The sequence below is a fragment of the Vitis vinifera genome, chromosome 19 (assembly GCF_030704535.1).
Source record: "Vitis vinifera cultivar Pinot Noir 40024 chromosome 19, ASM3070453v1".
Lineage (NCBI taxonomy): Eukaryota > Viridiplantae > Streptophyta > Magnoliopsida > Vitales > Vitaceae > Vitis > Vitis vinifera.
Window position 1 is genome coordinate 3,061,995 of NC_081823.1, and position 20,570 is coordinate 3,082,564.

The 20,570-nt window shown below is 36.2% G+C and overlaps 1 protein-coding gene across 6 annotated transcripts; it reads left to right on the plus strand.

Annotated features, from left to right (window-relative positions):
- The first annotated feature begins 5,146 nt into the window (after window positions 1-5,146).
- Window positions 5,147-19,695, plus strand: LOC100854036 (MLO-like protein 10). Of its 6 annotated transcripts, none has more exons than XR_009465289.1 (7): window positions 5,147-6,455; window positions 11,372-11,417; window positions 11,989-15,368; window positions 18,744-18,822; window positions 19,041-19,112; window positions 19,197-19,314; window positions 19,453-19,695. XR_009465289.1 is itself a non-coding variant. In XM_010645900.3 (3 exons), the coding sequence occupies exons 1-3, from the start codon at window positions 15,243-15,245 to the stop codon at window positions 19,242-19,244; spliced, it is 246 nt and encodes an 81-aa protein (XP_010644202.1). In that variant the 5' UTR covers window positions 12,522-15,242; the 3' UTR covers window positions 19,245-19,659. The 6 variants fall into 6 exon arrangements, 1 of the variants encoding a protein (XP_010644202.1); XR_009465288.1 differs by having other exon boundaries at window positions 5,147-5,604; window positions 6,402-6,455; window positions 19,197-19,695; XR_009465285.1 differs by having other exon boundaries at window positions 19,197-19,695.
- The last annotated feature ends 875 nt before the right edge of the window (window positions 19,696-20,570 follow it).

A 20,570-nucleotide genomic window follows, 5' to 3' on the forward strand; every position in this document is an offset into this window, starting at 1 on the left:
GACCCATATAGTGAATTAGCTTGTAGCCAGAAATGAAAACTGTACCAGAAAAGGTTTTGAATATTCATGTATGCATATTGAATGAGTAGATGTAGACCATATCAGAAGGTACTCATCAAGTATTCTACTCACTTAAAAAAATAATCCAAAGATGGAATCGTTTCGAAACATCTATTTTTTGGTTTATTAATAATGGCAGAAGCTGACTAGGACAGTAACCTTTCCTTTTATCCCAAGCTGACTAAGAAGATTAAAGCACTAAATTTTCACAATCATAGCAAAATTATTTATATATATATAATAATTTTAAAAAAAATATTTAAATATATATATGTGTGCGCGCTTCTAATTCATAATATTTTAGCCAAAATCAAAGGAAGCAGGATATAGGAAACGGCCGCATCAAAGAACGCGCTGGAAGGAAGAAAAAGAGGACGTCTGGCTCACATCCTGCCTACGTAGTAACTAGTAAGTACCCATTTTTTATAAGGTTTACCTTTTAAAAAACTCGAAAATATGACAACAGCTTTGACTGCTATTCTGATTTAAGTAAACCGGCTGGGCATCCTGCATCGATGACGAGGCGCAGCACCAGTGGCTACTGCCTATTTCTTGGCTCCAATTTGATCTCTTGGTCATCATCCAAACAAAAAGTGGTATCCCTATCCGGAACCAAATCAGAGTAACGTTGGGTAGTAAGTGGGGCCACTGAATCCCACTCGACGTCGTCTCATTCTCTGTATCGATATCAAAGCCACGTACTTAGCTGCCAATCCTATTTTGCATGACCGAACCAAACACGTGGAAATTGACTACCACTTTGTCCAGGAACGTTTCTTCTTCGACGCTCTCACCGTGTCCAATTCACACCTGTACAGTTGGTTAGGATTTCTATTTTCTGCTTGTATGTAGTAACTGTTCTGTTATTGTAGAATACACTGATGAAGGTATAAGAATACATGAGTTTCTTTGTGGATGGCTGCCAAGTCATCTTCCCACTTGATGCTGAAGAATTTCACTGTCCCAGCTCAATGTAGGGCCAGGCTGGCCAAGATTCCTAGATGGTTGACTTGACCTTATTTGACACTGAAAATATAAGACCCAAAGTTGAGCCAGGCAAGGCAAGCACATCTCTTATTAATTATACTACATTCTGATTGATTGCCCCATCCCATGCTCATCCTGCCCACAAGCCTTTAACCCATGGATTCCAAATTCCACCTCAACTTAGGGAAGTTTAATTGGAGTATGAGTCACGGTAGACTTTCAACAAAGTTTGATAATGAGGTGGGAAGTGTTTAAAAAATTATGTTTGGAAAAAACAAATAGGAAGAAACGCTCTTTTTATCTACTTACAAAGGGTGAAAGAAAACTCCATGACTGGGGTATTACGTGGGCACCAACCTCATCCAGAGGGCTGTCAATCTATATAAAGGTGCTGTATACTATATCCCGTATACTTAACAGCTTAGCACTGGTTTTCACCATGAATGCGTTGAAGAAAATGATGGCTATCTCACTCTCTCTCTGGTTGATTCTGATCACCCCGGCTCTGGTGGGAGGTTCTAGGATTCATAGCAGCTCGAAGGAAGCGGCTCCTGTGGGAGGTTCTGGGGTTTATGGCAGCTCTAAAGAGGCAGTAAGGGCACGGGGGCCTGTTCCATCATCTTCTTCTTCTTCTTGCACTCACATCGGCATTGGCAATGGAAACTATCGGCCCTGCCCCCCATCCACTGATCCATGATGATGATGATGATGATGATGGATGATGCCCATACTATGGACTATTGCTTTTTGAGATTATCTATTTCCTGCTGTGTATGTGAAAGTACGATGATGATGATGTTGTTATGTGCTTGTGTTATGCACTTCATCTGCTATTTTTAATATATTGCACTTTAACCCCATGGTGCTTGAGCTGGAAAGGGTGTAGGAAATAAAATGTCTTTCAAATAGCCCATGTGAGAGCCCAGCCGCCCCAAGTTTCCAGAGCCCATTTTAGCCCAATAAGATAGGAAAGATCCAAGCCCGAACCGGCTCGATTCACCGAGATAACGGTTGGATCGCCGGGCTGACCGCTTCAGCAGCGGTTCGATTGCACCCCCGGCTCAATGTCCGACCCGGACCGGATCAGGCCCCGGTTGACGGTTGGACCGGTCCAACCGGCCGATCGTTTGGTTTTTAAAGCATTGAATTTTTCACACGTTGAAGGCCACGTCATCTTTCCCCTTCGTCAAATTATTCCTTCGTTTTCTTCTCTGTTATTCTCTTTTGGTTGATTTGGACCTGCAGATTGTACCAAAGTTGAGATCGGCGACTCTTGATCTGCAATTTTGCAGGCGTTGGGCTGCAGGCGTCTTGATTAAAAAAAAAAAAAAAAAAAAAGACCCTAGAAAAGTTACACAGAAACACTCCACATCTTAGCATAATCTAATAGAAGGGATAACGGATTAAATGGGCTCATGATATTGCAAAACTAACCCCCAACTTTTAATACACCCAATTCAGACACAAATACCCCCAACTACTTCAATCCTCATCCTAATTATATTTACCTCCCTTCATTTTTATTTTTTATTATTATTCTTTCTTCTATCACAAATACCCATCTCTCTTTCCCATCAAGCCAAGCCCCGGAGACTTGAGACCAATACCAAATTCCTTTTGGGCCATTTGGAACACAACATGGGTTCATCACTTTTCTTTTGATTTTCATTCTATTAAGATACACTTCTTTTTTTCTTTGTTTAGTTTTTTCCCTTTTTTTTATTTCATTAGATTCCTTTGTTTATCGAGAAACCACATTTTATTTTATTTTTGGTTTCCAAATCGAAGAAAAAATGCGGCACCTAAAGTTGATTTTCCTTTCCTTTTTCTTAGGTTTCTTGTGTTTTTCCTCTTATGTCAATGTTAGAGACTTCCCTTTTTATTTTGGTGAAAATGGGGTTCAAGTAACTAATTTTACTTCTTCGATGTCTCTAGGAGTACTACTCAAAATTTGGTCACATATGTTTGTTCATATAAATTAGGAGTCAAATCTTACTTTATCATAATAACATGGAGCAAAACCTTGGTGAGTCAATGCCTTGGTATTAAAATCGATGATTGGATGATTTAGTGTCTCTGTGAATTTGATATAAAGTCATTGTTGTTCACCAAAAGAAAAGGGTCTAAGAGTTTTGAGATTAATTTCATTCAAGTTGACATATATTAGGACCTCTCTTTGGCAAAATTTGAATTTTGGCCTGAGCTATTGGAGGGCTTCTACTTAGTAGTAGTGTTTAATGGAAAGATGGTTCTACTTCTCAGGGGCATGAGGAAAGAAGCATTCAAAAAGACTAATGTCACCCTTAGTTTTTACAATGTCATATCCATTACTAAGAAGGAACACATTTTTGTAAAGAAGTTGTATGACACTAAGGCTCAATTTCGAGACAATGACCAAAATTATAATATATCAATTGAGTGTGACAAAATTGGTGCAAACAACCCTTGCCTCGCCATCTACATAGATAGTAAGATGGTAATGCAAGTGAAACACCTCTGATAAAAATTTATGGGAAATCAGACCATCTTGATTGATAGGCTCATGGTAGAAGTTTTTTGAGATGTCCATAATTGATTGTTTGGTCTAACTATTGGAAATACAATTTTCATATTCCAAACTTGTTACTCATCTAAGAAGTTGTTTGACTTTTTGTTATCATTTTTAATTTTTTGTAATAATGAATCTCATGGTCTTGGTTATTTATTCATGTATGTTAGCTGTATTTTATGTAGCAAAATGCTCAAGCAAGATGAATTAAGCATGACAAGAAATGGAACCAATTTAAATTGCTAGAGAATGACATTCTTATTAATTATGGTAATGTAGTTGGACATTGTGATATATGTAGTTAAACATGTTGACATATGTAGTTGGACATTTGAAATATGTAGTTGGACAATTTGATATATGTTAATATAAATTTAAATGTAGCTTCACGATAGCAGGTTTCTAATTGAATGACAAAGTTATTATAAAGTTATCAATAATATTACTATGGACTTTCTAAGCAATGTGGACATACTTGAAAGTTGTGTATATTCTAAACCTATCAAACTTAATATGGATTTAACAGGTATCAAGTTGATTTTGTATAAAATCATTGAAAGTTATGTCCACAATTGACAATTTAAATTTAACTTAATTGTCTTCAAGTTGTTTGGTGCATAAATTTGAAGGTAATTAAATCCACCGTATTCACAAAATACTTTAACGTAACTACTATCAAGTTAATTATGAACAAACTTAAAAGTTGTTAAGTCTATGTCTATTCCAAAGTATCGTATTTAATCTGAACTTAACAAGTATCAAGTTGATTTTGTATAGACTCATATGAAGTTGTCTATAGTTGACATTTTAACCTGAATTTAACTATTGTCAAGTTATTTTGTGTGCAAACTTGAAGGTAGATAAGTCCACAATCTTCACAAAATACCTAAACATAACTACTATCAAGTTAACTATGAATAAACTTGAAAGATGTTAAATTCAAGTTTATTCCATAGTTATCATATTTAATTTTAACTTAATAGGTATCGAATTTATTTTGTATAGATGTATTGGCATCGACTCTATTTGATCATTTCCTTTTTTTAACTCCATTTTTCATGGTTGTAAATGATATTTAAAAATTTTAAAATTTTCGAACTTATTTAAATATTTATTACATCTCATTAAAGGTTTGAAAATATTCAATAAATAAAAAATGAAAGAAAAATATATGAAAAAAAAATAATAAACATACATTATTTATCCAACTATAACTTTAAGCACTATAAACTAAAGAAATTTGAAGAGAATTTGTGTGTTAAATTTGAAAAAACATAATGAAAAAGAGAGAAATCAGACTAACCAAAGAAAATAGTTCGACGGAAAATGTGTTGAAAAAAAGGTACATTTTTCAAAAAGAGAAAATATGCTGAAAAAGAATAAAAAAGGTGACGGGGGAAGTAATAGTTTGGAGGGAAAATGGGTAGGGCTAGGGGTATTTTTGTCTGAAACGGGTCACTTTTGAGATTATTAAAAGTAGGAGGTTACTTTTGCAATTATAAGGGAATTTTGTCCCTTTTAAACGGTTATCCCTCTATAGTGTTACCCTCTTCTACCTCTGAACTCTCTGCTCCCAATTCCATCACTGCCTCTGCCTGTGGGGTTTGTGGGTTTGGTTTTGGGTATTTGAATCTGGGCTTTTTGTGTCGAAGGTGATTGGAGGAGAAATGTGGGAGTTGGGAGATGATAATGTGAGAGAGATATAAGATGGGTTTTGTCCTTTCAAGGGAATGACCTTTTCCTTTCTGTGATTTTGAATTGTTCTTAGTTAAAAAAATATAAAAACCCTGATCTTTTTTTTTATTTGGAGAAGCTCGTGGGGTGCCATTTGGAGGAGAAGGGAGTGTTGGAAGTGGCTGAATTGATTGGAAAATGTCATGCCAGTTTCCGCTCTCCATTTTCTGAAGACATGTAAAATAAGTTCATTCTAGGTTGAATTTCAGGGCGATTGCAGTTTTGAAGTTTTAGCGGTTTTTGGGGAAATGACGAAAGAAGAGTGATATTTTCAGGTTAATTCAACGACCCATTTACCCTCTCTTGTCATTTTCTTGGTCTCTCCAAGTTCTTTCTTTTGGGGCATGGACACTAAGAGCCACGGGGCTGGATTCTCGCCCTTTGTACGTGAATACTGGGCTAGAAAATTTATATTTCCGTTTTCTTTGACACGGTCATGCTTTACGAATTGAGGTCAGCAATTCCGGCTCATAACCACATTGGAAAAATCTTGAGTTTGGTCCTTGGACAGGGGTTTTGGAATTGAACTTCAATTGTAGATTACGCTCTGCAATTAGGAGTGTTTGGAATGGAAGAAAATGAAAAAGAAACACGATCTTTGGCCTTAACGCCAACATGGTCTGTGACACTTGTCTTGACAATCTTTGTTGCTGTTTCGTTGCTTATGGAGCGCTCAATCCACCGCCTAAGTAATTTAAGTGGCATTCAGCAGATATGCTGAAATTTTTCTTATGCCTTAAAATGAGACATTTTTATTTTTATTTTATTTTATCTCTCACCAATATTATATAAGAAAAATAAATTGATGAGAGGCTTCTTTACTAGGATTGGAAATCATTATTTCAGAATGATTCTTTTTCATATTTATACTGTTTTTTTTTTTCTTTTTCTTTCTGAAGAGGGGAGGGGTGATTTGCAAGTAATTCCTCTCATTTTCAAATATCATGTGATTCTGAAGATGATATTAATTTTTTCTATTACTTGTTGCTAGGTGCCCATTAGTCTATCTCTTATTTGCCTATCAAAAAAAAAAAAAATGACCTTCCTATTACTTTTTGATTGATATTAGCAGGATTGTAATGGACCTAATGGCTACTTGGTATCTAAATTTTATGTTATAACTTTGGTAAGTCCATGCTCTTTATAATATGATATGTAGTACCATGCATATACTCTATTGCATTGCTTTCATGTGTCCTGGTTCATATGATTTTTCTGAATGTTTATGCTTTGTATCTTCACTCATATGGCATAACAGAATCATGTTGGGGCCCATGGAATCAATGATCGAGACTGATAATTAGAATCTTTAATATATTCCTTCTACGGACATTGTGAAAGGGATTTTTTATCAGTCAGATTTATAGAATTCTAGAATATGGTTCTTGTTCCTTTCTGCATTGTTCTTGTTTGATCTTGTGTGCCTTTTATAATTGTTAAATAAAGGTGTAAAAAATCGAAACTAGGATTAAGATATTAAGAAATGAAGCTTATTTATAAATGAAGGTACATATTAACCAATATTAACTAACAGTCTTATTATTTAGAAAGGATTTTAAGTTAATTTTTTCAAACAATTTTAATACTTAAAAATAATTTAATTTAAAATCAATTTAAGTCATTGAAAGAATATGTTTTATTAAATATTTAGAAATTTTTGTTTTTTTATATAAGAGTTTATGCTTTATGTTATTGGTGAGAAAAGAAAGAGAAAATTTGTTCAATTTGGATGTCACTTGTTTTACATGTTTAGCCATCAGCTGCTTGGTCACCAAGAAAATGTAGGAAATGGGAAAGAATTTAATTCTGAATCCTAGTGTCATTTATAATGCGGTATATCTTAGTTATGCTGTATATTATCAGCAGGAAAATGGGGAAAAATAAAGGAACTGAAATATTGGTTGTGTTGTATTTCTTACTTCATTTCATTGCAGAGAAAATGTAGGAAGATTTACTTTGTTGTTATTTGTTATATTTTTAATCATGTTTTGTTTGGTTATCATGGACATGTAGGAAAAGAAATTTCTTGAATCTCTAGTGTTTGCTGTCTTGTAAATTTTAATTGTAGTCTGTTTTTGTTTCTCAGAAAATGTTGCAAAACAAGGAAAATTTATTGAACCAGTATTCTTATTCGTTCTTTTCTTTTCAATGAGAACTTCTTAGTTTCTAGGAAAATGTAGGAAAGGAATAGAAATGTCTTGGATTTGATTTTGCTGTTTGTCTTGTTGGTTTTCTGTAAATTATATTCTGTTTGATTGCTGAGAAGAATTAGGATAAGGAATTCAAATTTCGGGGTTTTGCATTCTTTGGGACATGAGGAGTTAAAAATCCTTAGTCATGTGAGCAAATAAAACAGAACTGGTTGGATTAACAGAGCTGAACCCTTAATTTGCCTTTTGAGATTAAATTTGTAGTTATCTTTAAAAGAAAAATCGAATTGAGCTTTCGTTATTTTAATCCCAAAATAATGGACAGCTTAAGTTTTAGAAATTTATAGTCCATAGTTTCCTCCAAAACCAAATGGGGAGGTAGGGTGGTTTCAAATTCTTGTCTTTCCCCATCTGCTGTAGTTTCAAATTGATAGCTAATGCTATCCCATAAATGTAAGAATTGAACTCCGATCAGCTCGGTCAATGAGAATTGATTGTCATTCTTTCTGTTTCCTTCTGAATTTGGGGATGTGATCTGGGGTTCCCTTTAACTGATTGAGGCAATGCCTTAAGTTAGAGTCTCTTCAACATTTCTCATTTTCTGGATGGTATTGGTAATTTGGTAGGCAATACTTTTTAGAGGAAGGCTTTGTTGATACCAAATTATGTTTTAATTGGATGTGGAATTATTCATTTTTAATTGTTTTCTAACATTTTTTTTTTCCCTTTTAATATGATTGCAAACTCCAGTCTTTTAAGGAGCCCTTTCAGGTTGAAGTATGTTTTACCTGTAAATTTAGTGAAAATGCTCTGAGCGTGTTGGTCTGCTCTCTCTCTCTCTCTCACACACATCTGCTTACATTCCTCTTGTTATCTTGGCACTCTGATGTGTGTGGAGAACATGTTGAACAAAATATGTCATGGGTTTAGTTGTGACATATGTGTCAGGACGCATGTCTGAGAGGAGTTTCTGACAAAGATAAGAAGATGTTTATGGTTCATGAAGAGTTCCATTGGATGTCTTCATCCTCTGTTTCTCTGTTACAAGTATATTTCTAAATGAGTGTAGTGCATGTCTAGTAAGCTAATTTACTTGTAATATTTGAGCCTGAGGTAGTTGATATAGAGAAATTAACATCTTTGTAGTTTAGCCATGACCCAATTGTTGAAGAAGCTGATGTGTAGGCTGTAAATATGCAGGTTGATAGTTCTTTCCTAATTATATTCTTGCTATAAATATGCAGGCTAATATGTAGGCCAATAATTTTCTTAGAATAGTGGCCAGACTAATTTGATAGTTTTCTAGAATAATTTCATAGAGCTTTATATATATCCCTATTGTAATCTTAGTATTTGTATGAATAAAATTTAAATTTCTCCGCATGGTATTAGAGCTGGTTAGAGTTATGCTCTAAGGGTGTTTTTTTCCCTTTTTATTGGCTAGGGGGAGTGGTGTGGGCTATTCTATGGTAGAATCTGGTGGCCTTCATCGCCCTCTTACTCTTCCTTCATTCTGAAGACTTTCTTTTCTTATCTTTGATCTGCTTTATCTAGATTTTCCCTTTGAAAAACTTGGCCTCAATTGCCTAGTATCTCTCTCAGATTTCTAGTTTTTGTTACCCAGAAATTTTTTACTACAACCTATGGCATTAATATTTTAACTTCCTTTTCTGTAGTCCTTGCTGTTGTTTATCACCTTGTCCAAACTCATGATCAATTTATCTTCTTCCCAAACCACAGTCAGTCAGTGACCCTTACTTTTCCTACTGAAAATATTCCCAAATCACAACCTGCAAACTCAATGGCCACACTTTTCTTAGATGGTCAAAATCTGCCTAGTTATTCATTAAAAGCAAAAAGAAGATGGGCGATTTGTTAGAGAAAGTTCCCATTCCTAAGGATGATGATCCTAAGTTTGAGACTTGGGAAGCTGAAAATTCCATGATCATGCCTTGGTTGCTTCATTCTATACAACCAGAAATCAGCAAACCACTTCCCTTCCTTTCAACGACTAAGGAGATTTGGGAAGCTATGACTCATTCATATTCAAAGGTGGGGATAAAGGCTCAAGTTTATGACTTAAAGAATTAAATTTACTGTATGAAGCAATAGTTGTTATCTGTGACGGAGTATCATGATATGCTAGAAGGCTTATGACTAGAACTGGACCACTATCAACAATTCATAATGGAATCTGTTGCTGTTCAACTGCAGAAGTTGATTGAAGAAGACAAGAATTTTGCGTTCCTGGCTGGTTTAAATCCTGAACTAGATCAAGGGTTCGAGTTCTAGGAAAAGAACCTTTTCCCTCAATGAAAGAAGCTCTGCCTATGTACATGCAGAAGAGAGTTGTTGGATTGTGATGTTGGGAAAACCATACATTGAGAATTTGGCTCTTGCAATTCCCAAATCCAATAATTATTATACAACTGAGAAGTAAGGAGAAGGAGATCGAATGATTGAATGAAAATAGCACTAGGTGGTGTGAGTTTTGTACCAAACCTAAACATACACAAGAGACTTATCGGAAGATTCATGGAAAGCCCTCTTCCATCGGGAAAAATGATGGAAAACAAGAGCAGGCTGGCCAGAGACAAAATCAGGTTTTTTTTTAGTGGATAACAAGGAAGAAACTTCTATGGGTGGTCAAGAGTTTGGAGGATCTGATGAGGAGGAACTACCAGAAAAATTAAAGTGCTTACTAGACCAAATGAACACTTCCATGTCTATGTGCTCCTATGGTCAACAAGGTGATATCTCTAAAGACCAGTTGGTCAGGGCGAACATTCGGAAGTGTGTTCTCAGTAAGTGGCACATGGTCTTGGGTTTAAATCCTGTCACTAATGATACCCTGAATTTACCCGGTGCTGGTTGTTGTGGGGTGGTCAACACTCTTGAGTTTTGGGTCCTCATAGAGAGTCCTAAGGGCATGACCATGAAAGGTTCTTCAGTTATCCAAAAAAAAAAAAAAAAAATTCTAAAGGATTAATTACTTTTTCAGTTTGTTATTCTGACCCTTGGATTCCCAAGTGGTGGATTGGGTGCACAACACTTGAATTTCTATATGAAGGTATTTTTTTCATGTTACAAGCACTTAGATTCCTGAATCCAACCTATTGGCAGCTTTGGTAAAGCTCTATCTTCCTTGGACACTCTTGTCAACTGACCATACTAACTGAAAAGGGTCAAGAACCATCAAAAACCTTTCAGAAAATCCTTGATTGCAGCAGCTCTCCCTGAGACAAAAAGAATTAAAAAAAGACATGCAATACTTAAAACCATCTCTTTTGGATGGTTTAGAAGGAAAGAAATAGGATTGTATTCGAAAATGAGAAGTTTTCAGTTTAAAGAATGAATTATTATTTTTTTTTTTTTGTAGTTATTGATCTTGGACTATGTTGTTTATAGACGTAGGTCCTTTATCTTTAATCAACTTTTTTGATCAGATGGGTACTAGATGAGGGTGGGTAAGCTTTTTTGTATCCCCTCTTCTTTTTGGCTTATGCCTTGAGGTGCCTCTTGTAAACTCCTTGTATGGTTGGGCTGTCCTTTACTCTTTATATATAATATTCTTTTGTATTTTTACTTATAAAAAAAAAAAAACTTATTGACATCTTACTTTTTAAACCAGAAAAATATATCACAGCTTAGAAATAAGATGTTCTGATGGTTCTTTTTCTTTGATAAGCTAAATTTCCGAGCATGAATAATTTTTTCCCTCATAAGTGAGATATTCTTAGAATATAGAGCTATCAAGCCTATCTTTTCTGTTCAGTAGTAAGTCTCTCACATATCCTTGGCTTGAAAATTGTGGTTATTTATTTATTTATTTATTTTGTAAATAACCTCCATTTTCAGTTCTCATTCATATCTGATCATCTATCTTTTTTAGGAATAAACGACCAGAATTTACTGCATGGTTAGCTGAAATAAAACAGGTATTCTACTTTGCTGTCTGCTTACCTCTTATGGTACCAAAAACATGTTCTGTGGGGAACATAAAGTGATGTCCTGGAATGCATCCTTTCTTACATTAAGATGTGGACTTTTTATCAAATTGTATGTTAATTGATCACACATATTGATTGACCAACTATGAGGAAACACTTGGAAACGTCAAGAGTTGTGTGTGCACAAGTCCCGTTGATTTTGGTTGTGAAATTTTGGAAATCAGACCCACTTATGGGCGTCCACACAATGATGTGGCACATGCATCTAATCCAAGTTATAAATTTTTATTTTAACAAAGCGTAGGAGACCAAAAGTGGTTCTCTTTCTAGCCCTTTCCTTATCTCTACAACTGGCATTAATTATTATGTCTTTTTTCTTGATTCTGAAAATTGCAATCTGATTTCGGCCTCAGCAAACTGGACATAATTTCTTTTGTAAGATTGATATGGTTTCACGGAGGTCTCTTAGGAGATCTGCTTTATCATCAATCAATTCTTCAGGTTTTGTAAATGATTTGGAGAATATCAACATACAATAATTCTCGTGATTGTTTCACAGGTGAACCTGGAGAGTCTGCCTAACTGGGAGGAGAAGCAGATGTTCAAAGAGTAAGCGTAGCTGTTGATTGCATTCAGGGTGCTCTTCATTAAAAAGCATTCCTGAAATATTAGTTAAGATATGTGAACTTCAGATAAGATATGTGAATTTCTATCAATAGGCTACAGCATGTTAATTTGTCATGACATGTAACTGAATCTATGTTAGCCTAATCGTTTTATGATTTGACAATTATGATTGTTGTCACTTGTAGCTGAATCTATATTAGTGGGGAAAGGCACAGGGCCCGGTTCTCATCCACTATGAAGAGTGGGGTTTGGTGGGATTAAGAAAAAAAAAAGCATGGAAGTTATGGATGCATTCAATTTTCTTTTTATGCAGACCCATATAGTCAATTATCTGAAAGTACTCATAAAATATTCTACTCACTTAAAAAAATAATATATCCAAACAAAAAGTGGTATCCCTAACCGGAACCAAATCAATGAGGTAGTGGAGCCACTGAATCCCAGCTCAATGTAGGGCCAGGCTGGCCAATATTTCTAGATAAAAGAGATGAGGCCCTGGAGGGTTTGGGTTTGGGATTGGGATGGTAGTTGAAGAGTAAAGCAGTGAGGCTTGTATTCATTCATCCAAGGGAAGTGGACGTGAAGGGCTACGTGAAATTTGTGGGCATATAAAAAATGAAAAAACAAAGAAGAACAACAGCTTCATTTGTATGTTTGCTGTGTGTGTCTGAGGTTGACAGGCCATGCTCTGCTCATCTCTCTCTGCCTTGTTCAATTTGGATTTACTCCACACCCACCATCGGTCAACATTGACATTGGGGTTATATAATAATAGTAGTGGAGCCACTGAATCCCAGCTCAATGTAGGGCCAGGCTGGCCAATATTTCTAGATAAAAGAGATGAGGCCCTGGAGGGTTTGGGTTTGGGATTGGGATGGTAGTTGAAGAGTAAAGCAGTGAGGCTTGTATTCATTCATCCAAGGGAAGTGGACGTGAAGGGCTACGTGAAATTTGTGGGCATATAAAAAATGAAAAAACAAAGAAGAACAACAGCTTCATTTGTATGTTTGCTGTGTGTGTCTGAGGTTGACAGGCCATGCTCTGCTCATCTCTCTCTGCCTTGTTCAATTTGGATTTACTCCACACCCACCATCGGTCAACATTGACATTGGGGTTATATAATAATAGTAGTGGAGCCACTGAATCCCAGCTCAATGTAGGGCCAGGCTGGCCAATATTTCTAGATAAAAGAGATGAGGCCCTGGAGGGTTTGGGTTTGGGATTGGGATGGTAGTTGAAGAGTAAAGCAGTGAGGCTTGTATTCATTCATCCAAGGGAAGTGGACGTGAAGGGCTACGTGAAATTTGTGGGCATATAAAAAATGAAAAAACAAAGAAGAACAACAGCTTCATTTGTATGTTTGCTGTGTGTGTCTGAGGTTGACAGGCCATGCTCTGCTCATCTCTCTCTGCCTTGTTCAATTTGGATTTACTCCACACCCACCATCGGTCAACATTGACATTGGGGTTATATAATAATAGTAGTGGAGCCACTGAATCCCAGCTCAATGTAGGGCCAGGCTGGCCAATATTTCTAGATGGTTGACAATCCATTTGTACTTATTTGCCCCTGAAAAGTTGCAGAGTCAGCAGCACATCTCTATCAACGGGGTTGGTATAACCATTGAGATCTATTTATAAACGTGGGTTTCCTAGTTAGTAGCTTAGCACTGGGCTTCACCATGGGTGCTTTGAACAAGGTGATAGCTATCTTACTCTCTCTCTCGCTGATTCTGATGACCCTGGCTCTGGCGAGAGGTTCTAGGATTCTTAGCAGCTCGAAGGAGGGGCCTCTTGTGGGAGGTTCTGGGGTTTATGGCAGCTCTAAAGAGAAGGGAGTAATGGCACGGGGGCCTGTTCCACCATCTTCTTCTAATCCTTGCACTCGCAGCGGCGTTGGCAATGGAAACGATCAGCCCTGCCACCCATCCACTCATCCATGATGGTGATGATGACGGTTGATGCCCATACCATGGACGGTTGCTTTATGAGACTGATCGCTTTGCTGTTGTGAACAAGAAGTATGAGGATGATGATGTAGTTATGTGCTTGTGTTATGCTGCTTATGCACTTGATCTTCTATTTTTAATATGTTGCATATTAACTAATAGTGCATGAGGTGCGTTACGTTTCAAGGATTTTTTTTTTTTGTTGAGGAAAGGGAATAGGAAATAAAATTTCTTTATATTGCACATTATTCAATCTGTACGATCCGATTTTTAAAACATCGCTATTTTTCACACGTTGAAGGCCACGTCACCTTCTCCCTTTCTAAAATTATTCATTCGCTTTCTTCTCTGTCATTCTCTTTTGGTTGATTTATACCTTCAGATTGTACCAAAGTTCTACATCTGCAATTTTGCAGGCGTTGGGCTTCAAATTTTCCTTCGTTTTCTTTTCTTTGTCATTCTTTTTGGTTGATTTGTACCTGCAGATTGTACCAAAGTTGAGATCGGCGATTCAGGCGTTGGGCTTCAAATTTTCCTTCGTTTTTCTTTTCTCTGTTATTCTCTTTTGGTTGATTTATAACTTCAGATTGTAACAAAGTTGAGATCGGCATCTCAGATCTCCAATTTTGCAGGCGTTGGGTTGCAGGCGTCTTAGTACAAAAAGAAAAAAAAACCCTAGAAAAGTTACAGAAACACTCCACATCTTACCATTATCTATAGAATTACCCTTTTCTACCTCTCAAATCTCTGCTCCCAATCCCATCACTGCCTCTGCCCGTGGGGTTTGTGGGTTTGGTTTTGGGTATTTGAATCGGGGCTTTTTGTGTCGCAGGTGATTGGAAGAGAAATGTGGGAGTTGGGAGATGATAATGTGAGAGAGATATGAGATGGGTTTTGTCCTTCTTTTGCTTTCTGTGATTTTGAATTGTTCTTAGTTAAAAAAATATAAAAACCCTGATTTTTTTTTATTTGGAGAAGCTAGAAGGGTCTTTCTTTTGGGGCATGGACACTAACACCCATTGATTATTACCCAGCTACCATATAAAAGTCACGAGGCTGGATTCTCCCGTGAATACTTGGCTAGAAAATTTATGTTTAGTTTTCTTTGACGCGGTCATGCCTTATGAATTGAGGTCAGCAATTCCGGCTCATGAAAAATTTTGAGTTTGGTCCTTGGACAGGGGTTTTGGAATTGAACTTCAATTGTAGATTACGCTCTGCAACTAGGAGTGTTTGGAATGGCAGAAAATGAAAAAGAAACACGATCTCTGGCCTTAACGCCAACATGGTCTGTGGCACTTGTCTTGACAATCTTTGTTGCTGTTTCGTTGCTTGTGGAGCGCTCAATCCACCGCCTAAGTAATGTAAGTGGCAAGATGGCATCCAGCAGCTGATATTTTTCTTATGCCTTAAAATGAGACTTTCTTTTTCTTTTCTTTTTTTATCTCTCTCATCAATATTATATAAATAATCAATCAGTTACATCATAAATTCTATGTACCCAATCATCAATATGCAAGCTGATGTGTAGGCTGTAAATATGCAGGTTGATAGTTCTTTCTTAATTGTATTATTGCTATAAATATGCAAGCTAATATGTAGGCCGTAAATTTTCCTCGAATGATGACCAGACTAATTTGATAGTTTTCTAGAATAATTTCATAGAGCTGTATATATATCCCTATTGTAATCTTAGTATATGTATGAATAAAATTTAAATTTCTCCTCATGGTATTAGAGCTGGTTAGAGTTATGCCCTAAGGAGTTTTTTTTTTTTTTTTCTTTTTTGTTGGCCGGGGGGAGCGTGGGGAGTGGTTGGGCTATTCTATGGTAGAATCTGGTGGCCCTCATCGCCCTCTTTCTCTGCCTTCATTGTGAAGACTTTCTTTTCTTATAATTGATCAGCGTTATCTAGATTTTCCCTTTGAAAAACTTGGCTTCAATTGCCTAGTATCTCTCTCAGATTTCTGGTTTTTGTTACCCAGAAAATTTTTCCTACAACCTATGGCATTAATATTTAAACTTCCTTTTCTGTAGCCCTTGCTGTCCTTTATCACCTTATCCAAAGTCATGATCAATTTATCTTCTTCCCAAACCACAGTCAGTCACTACCCTTACTTTTCCTACTGAAAATCCTGATTCCCAAATCACAACCTGCAAACTCAATGGCCACACTTGTCTTGGATGGTCACAATCTGCCAAGTTATTCATCAAAAGCAAAAAGAAGATGGGCAATTTGTTAGAGAAAGTTCCCATTCCTAAGGATGATGATCCTAAGTTTGAGACATGGGAAGCTGAAAATTCCATGATCATGCCTTGGTTGCTTCATTCTATGCAACCAAAAAGCAGCAAATCACTTCTCTTCCTTTCAACAGCTAAGGAGATTTGGGAAGTTATGTCATTCATATTCAAAGGTGGAGATAAAGGCTCAAGTTTATGACTTAAAGAATTAAATTCACTCTATGAAGCAATGGTTGTTATCTGTGACAGAGTATTATGATATGCTAGAAGGCTTATGACTAGAACTGGACCACTATCAACAATTCATAATGGAATCTGTTGCTGTTCAACTGCAGAAGTTGATTGAAGAAGACAAAAATTTTGCCTACCTAGCTGGTTTAAATCCTGAACTAGATCAAGGGTTTGAGTTCTAGGAAAAGTACTTACTTCTTATTAATTAAATATTTTAATTGTTTTTGTTAATTTTTTGTAAGGTAATTTACCTATGAAAAGAACTTTTCCCTCAATGAAAGAAGCATTTGCCTATGTACATGCTCTTGCAATTCCCAAATCCAATAATTATTATACAACTGAGAAACAAGAAGGAAGGAGATCAAATGATTGAATGAAAATAGCACTAGGTGGTGTGATTTTTGTACCAAACCTCAACATGCACAAGAGACCTATCGGAAGATTCATGGAAAGCCCTATTCCATTGGAAAAAATGATGGAAAATGAGAGCAGTGTAGCCAGAGTCAAAATCAGGTTTTTCAGTGGATAACAAGAAGGAAGAAACTTCTATGGGTAGTCAAGAGTTTGGAGGATTTAATAAGGAACAACTGGAAACATTAAAGGGCTAACTACACCAAATGAACACTTCCATGTCTATGTGCTCCTATGTTCAACAAGGTGATATCTCTAAAGGCTTAATTACTTTTTCAGTTTGTTATTCTGACCCTTGGATTCCCAAGTGGTGGATTGGGTGCACAACACCTGAATTTCTATATGAAGGTATTTTTTTTCATGTTACGAGCGCTTAGTTTCCTGAATCCAACCTATTGGCAGCTTTGATAAAGCTCTATCTTCCTTGGACACTCTTGTCAACTTACCATACCAACTGAAAAGGGTCAAGAACCATGGAAAACCTTTCAGAAAATCCTTGATTGCAGCAGCTTCAAATTGGAGAACCTTACGCTCCCCCTGAGACAAAAAGAATTAAAAAAGACATGCAATACTTATTGACATCTTACTTTTGAAACCAGAAAAATATATCACAGCTTAGAAATGAGAAATTTGATGGTTCTTTTTCTTTGATAGGCTAAATTTCCAAGCATGAATAATTTTTTCCCTCATAAGTGAGATATTAACCAGTTTATGTTACAAATATTACTTCCTAACTGTTCGTATGTGCTAGTGTCTCCAGAATTCTATCTTTACTCTGTCAATACCCTTCTACGGGTTATATGCCCATTAAGGGGATCAAGGGGAAAGGTATTGTTTTATAGGTTATATATATATCCAATTAATTTTGCTTCCAGGCAACATTTAAGCCTTATTCCTTGAGGCTCATCTCAATGCAAGCCTCATGGAAATTGAAAACACAAGCTTCAAGGTGTGAAGTCCTCAAGTCTGCACTGTTTCTCATAATCAACTTACCATACCAACTGAAAAGGGTCAAGAACCATGGAAAACCTTTCAGAAAATCCTTGATTGCAGCAGCTTCAAATTGGAGAACCTTACGCTCCCCCTGAGACAAAAAGAATTAAAAAAGACATGCAATACTTATTGACATCTTACTTTTGAAACCAGAAAAATATATCACAGCTTAGAAATGAGAAATTTGATGGTTCTTTTTCTTTGATAGGCTAAATTTCCAAGTATGAATAATTTTTTCCCTCATAAGTGAGATATTAACCAGTTTATGTTACAAATATTACTTCCTAACTGTTCGTATGTGCTAGTGTCTCCAGAATTCTATCTTTACTCTGTCAATACCCTTCTACGGGTTATATGCCCATTAAGGGGATCAAGGGGAAAGGTATTGTTTTATAGGTTATATATATATATATATATATATATATATATATATATATATATATATATATATATATCCAATTAATTTTGCTTCCAGGCAACATTTAAGCCTTATTCCTTGAGGCTCATCTCAATGCAAGCCTCATGGAAATTGAAAACACAAGCTTCAAGGTGTGAAGTCCTCAAGTCTGCACTGTTTCTCATAAAAGTAACCAAGTTTCTGTCAAAAAAATCAGTCAAGGAATAGTTTAGTTGTAAAATTTAGTAACATTCTAGTCTCATAAAGCTATCATCTAGTTCCTTCTCTAGACGTGATTCAGTTGGAATTTAGAATTGTATTTCACTTATTTTCACTGGGAGTGAAAAATTTTGTTTTGAATAGCCCAGGCATATAAAATTTTATTGTAAGCTTCCTTGCCTGGACTGGGTCTGTTTTCCCAAATCTTTACAACTATTACATTACATTAGTGTCATCTACTTTTCAGGTTAGAACTACTATGAGAATGTGAAAGATACAAGGAAGAACAAGTGGAGGAATTAAAACACTCTATGCAAAGTGGAATGGTTAGTTTTCACTTCAATATTCCTCCAGGCTCCAGCTCTAACTATATCTTGCTTCTGGCCCTTTAGGCCTGGCTCAGTGGTAAAGGGCTGGAGTGGGTTTATGGGTTCAGGTTTAAGTTCCAATGTTAACAAGAAATGAAAACTATATTTTGCTTCTGATAAAAAAATCCGCTGGCGATTATGATTTCTCATCTCTGTTATTTCATTTGAACTCCCAGGCACAGGCAATGAAAGAGCAAGCTCAGCTCAGGGAAGAGATGGCTTACCAGTACAAAGTTGGCAACTTTGAGGTGAGCTTAATGACCCAATTCCTTGAGGGATTTCCAATCATTTTCTGCTTATTGTTCTTATTCTGTGCCCATTTATATCAATAGGCTGCAGCTGCCATCCAGAGAAGATTGGACCCAGATGTTGCTATGTAAAAGAGCAGCTGGCCATAGTCTTGGGATGGAAATTCTGTCATGCTTGGAACACCTTGCATTAGGATGCAAGGTTTGTATGGATCCCCCTTCTGTTAGGCTTACTAAGAGGATCTCTTTTGACTTCTCTCCTCCTACATAGAAAATACAGCAGGGTTCAAACTTAAGTTCTAGGTTCGACTATTTTGGTGCTCCTTTCCCATTTTTGCAGATCTATGGAAGAGTGCTTTGTTTTAACTGCTTCTGTACCACATGCAATACTGATCGATTGCTCCTTTGTGCTCACCGCTTAGTAGGAGAGATAGTGTCTGTATTCTTTTTTCTGGGTTCTACACCTTTGTTTTGTCATGACTTGTAACTGAATCTATGTAAGCCTAATTGTTTTACAAGTTAACAATCATGATTGTTGTAACTTATAGCTGAATCTATATCAGTCTAATCTTACATTTGAAAACACCAGCGTGAGGAAAGGTACAGGGCCCGGTTCTGATCCATGATGAAGCTGGACTTGGTGGGATTAAGAAAAAAAAGAGCATGCAAGTCATGGATGCATTAATTTTCCTTTTAAACAAACAGACCCATATGGTCAATTAGCTTGTATGCATATTGAATGAGTAGATGAAGACCATATCAGAAGGTACTCATCAAATATTCTACTCACTTAAAAAAATAATTTTTGAATAGTTTAGTCCCCAATTTTTGAAGAACCGTGATTTATACTTCTCTCCACCGATGGATAAAAATAAAGTCCAGTATATCATCATATTCTGCTTTCCCCATCCAGTGGGGACACTTGTGAGAGGAAAAATGGGCTGATTAGGAGCTGTTGCCTCACCCGTGATTCTCCACTGTTGGATCTCCCTCGGAAAGCGTACCTGACCCGTCTACGGCCAGGATACAAAGAATAATGGCACAAGCCGACTAGGACAGTAACCTTTCCTTTCTTCGCAAAACGGCGGAAAATTGCAAGATATTTTTATATATGCTTCCTGGTCGGCTGAGCTCGGCTCGCCGCCCGCACTTTTTGACATGATCCTTAAGAAGATTATTTTCTATAACAAGAAAATAACATAAAAAGCAGAGTTAAAGCACTAAATTTTCACAATCATAGCAAAATAATTTATATATATAATAATTTTAAAAAAATATTTAAATATTTATCTTTACGTGTGCTTCTAATAATTTCTTTCATTTCAAAAATATTTTAAATTGCCTAAAAATGGGGACTATGGTAAGATTTAGATGAAAATATTTTAAAAATCTATAATTTTTAAAAATATTTATAGTATTTTTAATAATTAAAATTTTTTATTTTTATAATTAAAAACA